Source organism: Chiloscyllium punctatum, chromosome 9 (genome assembly GCF_047496795.1).
Source record: "Chiloscyllium punctatum isolate Juve2018m chromosome 9, sChiPun1.3, whole genome shotgun sequence".
Lineage (NCBI taxonomy): Eukaryota > Metazoa > Chordata > Chondrichthyes > Orectolobiformes > Hemiscylliidae > Chiloscyllium > Chiloscyllium punctatum.
Window position 1 is genome coordinate 24,688,551 of NC_092747.1, and position 4,027 is coordinate 24,692,577.

The 4,027-nt window shown below is 38.0% G+C and overlaps 1 protein-coding gene across 1 annotated transcript; it reads right to left on the bottom strand.

Annotated features, from left to right (window-relative positions):
- Positions 1-510: 510 nt before the first annotated feature.
- LOC140481212 (mid1-interacting protein 1-B-like) lies at positions 511-2,907 on the bottom strand. The gene has a single exon (XM_072577054.1). The coding sequence runs from the start codon at positions 2,860-2,862 to the stop codon at positions 2,449-2,451; it is 414 nt and encodes a 137-aa protein (XP_072433155.1). The 5' UTR covers positions 2,863-2,907; the 3' UTR covers positions 511-2,448.
- Between the last annotated feature and the right edge of the window lie 1,120 nt (positions 2,908-4,027).

Consider the following 4,027-nt stretch of genomic DNA (forward strand, 5'->3'; position numbering starts at 1 on the left):
ACTTCAAAGGTATTCCAGTCCACTCTCCATTGTCTGTCCTGTTGAACATAGCCAGAATTTCCTGTTTTTACTCTATTGCCTGTAAAGCCTTTGAGGTTGCGAGGGTTGAAGTTTACTCCCCATTGCAGTTCCTATGAGCTTCTTCAGTTTCTGATGAATGTGCCAACTCTGTATGATTTCTCAGTATTCCTCTCTTTACTGTTATATTCATCTACTTTCAACAATAATTATAGTATTCAACTATCGGTGGGTCAATTTGTTAATTTTACTGTTTTGCTTAGCTTAGCCTACCTTTGCAAAGATCCAGTCATTACAAGTTCAGGCTTTGAAACATTCAGAGGTATTCCTTCCTTTCTGTAAGAATCCTGAATGTCTGACATTGCACACAGTTCTATGATTTCATGTGCAACAGCAAAACTTATATCTACTTTTATTGTCATTTTTATACCCATGTACTTTGGGCATTTATTTCTTCAGAAAAACTGAATTAATATTAGACAAAAAACTTGGTTCACATCAGAAACTGCTTTATTGCACAGTCGGATGAAACAGACAGAACAATAGGAATGATCCAAGTCACCTAGTACAACTTGTGGTCGCATAGTAAAACAGTTGAAAGAACTAAAATGCTTCCATCATTATTTAATTCAGAAACACTAAAATCATGAAGACTGAAGGAGGGATGACTTGCCTTTATATAACAATTCTCACAAGCTCATAATGTCCAAAATCTATTTCTCTAGAGTTGGCTGAGGGGCATAAATTGACCAGGACACTGGGGCAAATTCCTATAATAGCACTTCATTGAAATAGTATCATAGGATCTTTTACTTTTACGTGGTATAAATGTAAACACAGAAGCAAGTAGTGAGGAATTGAGGACCATACAATGAATCCACAGAGGGATATAGATTGGTTAAATGAATGGACAAAACTAGGCAGATGGAATATAATGTGGGAAAATATGAGGTTATGCACTTTGACAGGAAGAATGGAAGATGCAAATACTCGCATGGAAAAAGACTGCAGGAAGCTGTAGCACAGAAGGATTTGAGGGTCCTTGTGCATGAATCACAAAAAGCTAGCATCCAAGCAGGTAATAGGAAATGTAAATAGACTGTAGGCTTGTGTTTCAAATGGAATTGAGTATCAAAATAGGCAGGTCTTGCTAAAACTATACATGGTATTAGGGAAATCTACTTGGAATAATGTGAATAGTTTTGTCCCTTTACCTAAGATATTCTTGCCTTAGGCAGAGTTCAGAGAAGGCCCACAGATCCTGGGTATGGACGGATTTTCTTATAAGGAATGGTTTAGTAGGTTGGGCTTGAACTCATTGACATTTAGAAGAATGAGAAGAGACTTTTTTAAAACATAAAAGGTTCTTAAGGGACCTTGACAGGGTAGATGCAGCAAGGTTATTTTCACTTGAGGGGAAGTCTAGGACCAGAGGGTATAATCTCAGAGTAAAGGATCACATATTTAAGACAGAGATGAGGAAGAAGTACTTCTCTCAGAGGGTAGTGAAATACTGGAATTCTTTACCACAGAGTTGATGCTGAGTTGTTAAATATATTCAAGGCTGAGGTAGATTTTTAATTAGCTAGGGAATCAAGGATTATGGGGATAAGCAAGAGAGTGGATTTGAGGATGATCCAGGTCAGCCAAGATGTCATTAAATAGCAGAGGGGACTTGATGGGTTGAGTGGGCTTATTTCTAATTATACATCTTATGGTGTCATGGGCATTTAATGTGTCAGCCAAAAGATGAACACTACCTTGGGGAGTCAGACCAGAACGAGACCTGAATCCACAGCCCCTTGACTTGGAAAGGGTACCCACTGAATCATGATTGGTACTTCAAGAAGACCCATTTCGCTGAATCTAGAATAATGAGAGTTCTTCTTCCCCATTTCTTTCAGTGGCAAAAACAATCCAGAAACCTAACACTGTAACAATATTGAACAGAAAGGCATATAAGCGAAGAAAAAACATATTCTAAATACTCAGTACAATTATATTGGGCCATGTATGGGAACAATGGTTTTGTTCACATTGATACAAATAACATTCTATTAGGAAAATAATGCATGTTGTAACAGTTGAATCAGCCATTTTCATCACAATGTTTCTTACAGAAGAAAGGTTTCATCAGCTGATTTTAAAATTCATAAGTACTGCACACTTTTAATCTTCCTGTCTTTTGGCTAGCAAAATAAGTACAGTTCAAGTGTCCTCTCAAAACATTTGTTGGTACTTTTGCAAATACGAACTCAATGGTGCATTCTGGATCATTCCCAGCACACTCTGCAATTGGATACTTGCAAGGTTTTTTTTTGGTCTTTGTTAATGGCCAAGCAGAAATGTTACCTTGTTTTCTGCACACTCTTTCATTTCAGGTTGCTCATTCTCAGATGAGCAGTTACTTTTCTCTTCTTTGAATCAAAACTACAAAGACAGTCCTATCACGTCCTCATATCTGCTGGTCAGCATGTTAGCTTTTTTGGTCAGTGAATTCAACACAGTGCAAAGCCCCTTCACATGGACATAGAAAAGTGCCTCTAAATTTGCCTCGTCTTCATCTTCCAAGTTATAGGCATCATTGATTTTTTGTTTCAAATCTTCAAGGGGCAGACGACCACTCTCCACAATGTTTTTGATGGATTTCAGCTGAATATAGCATTCATACAAGTTCTGCGAACTGACTGAGGCATCTTTTCCTTCATTTTGATCCTCCAAAGCGATGTCTTGAAGGAGACTGGGAAGCATGATTGTCTGCTCCATATTCCTCACTGCAGATGAATACTTGCTCATAGTTGCAACAAGGAAGCTCGTTTTCTGTTGAGCAATGAAGGACTGCATATTGTCTGGTGTTGAGACAGCTATACAGCTGGAGCCGTGCAGCAGTTCTGGAGTCAAGAGGAGGAAAGAGTACGCTCCTGGGATTTATGTACTAATCAGACATGGTACAATGTTATTTCAGTTCAATCTGGATATCAGGTCATTTTCAAAAAGTTCATGCAAACATAACAGATTAGTATCTGATAGGTCCATGTTTAACTTGTGTTATTTTAGGCATGCAACCATCCACTGTATCAACTAAAACTGCCATTGACTTCAATAAATTATTTGCTTAGATATTACATTGACCGCTGGATCTGGAACAGTGAATTTCACAATAACATGGAAGTGGTGTGATTCATTGGTATATGTGATAGGCCACCAGCAAACCTACAAACGTTAAATATTTAACTTCATTCTGTAGGTCAGGGATATCTTGAGCAAATATAGTTTATTTTTAAAAGATCACTTTATCTGGTTGTTTTTAGTCTCAGAAATCATTTATGGAGATGGGAATTAGAGAATTGAATTGAATTGAATTGAATTTATTGTCACGTGTACTGAGGCACAGTGAAAACCTTTGTCTTGTGAGCAATACAGGCAGATCGCAGAGTTAACTAGCATAGATAAGTAAATAACAGGTAAGCAGCAGCAAAAACAAAAACACATATACAGGCGAATGTTAAGAGTTTGTGAGTCCATTCAGTATTCTAATGACAGTAGGATAGAAAGTGTTACAAAACCGGCTGGTGCATGTGTTCAGGCTTCTGTACCTTCTCCCCGATGGTAGAGATTGTAGAAAAGCATTGCCAAGGTTACACCTGTTCTAACGTTAAAGTCTCTATTCGAGACAGCTCAGGGAATCCCTGATGGACTCGACCTGTTCGTCCCTGTTTGTCTCTTGGTTCGTCCCGGAAATCATACTCTGTGGTAGTCTGGAATGTTAAACTCTTACAAACAGTTTTGTTTAAATTATTACCTTTATTTACCACTGCCATCAATGTTACAAAATAACATAGCTACCTACAAGCCAGGCTTGAGCTAAGGTTCTAAAAACCTTTAGCAGAGTAGTGGCACCAGCTCTTACCCCTAAGACCTTATTGCTGCAAGCAAGCTGTCTTTATACAGAAATTGGTATTAAAATTACAAAAATGCCACATGTCCTTAATCAGATAAGCAGCACTAA

Bases quoted from the DNA above. Each gene is read 5' to 3' on its own strand.
- LOC140481212 (XM_072577054.1), bottom strand. From the start codon at position 2,862: ATGCAGTCCTTCATTGCTCAACAGAAAACGAGCTTCCTTGTTGCAACT.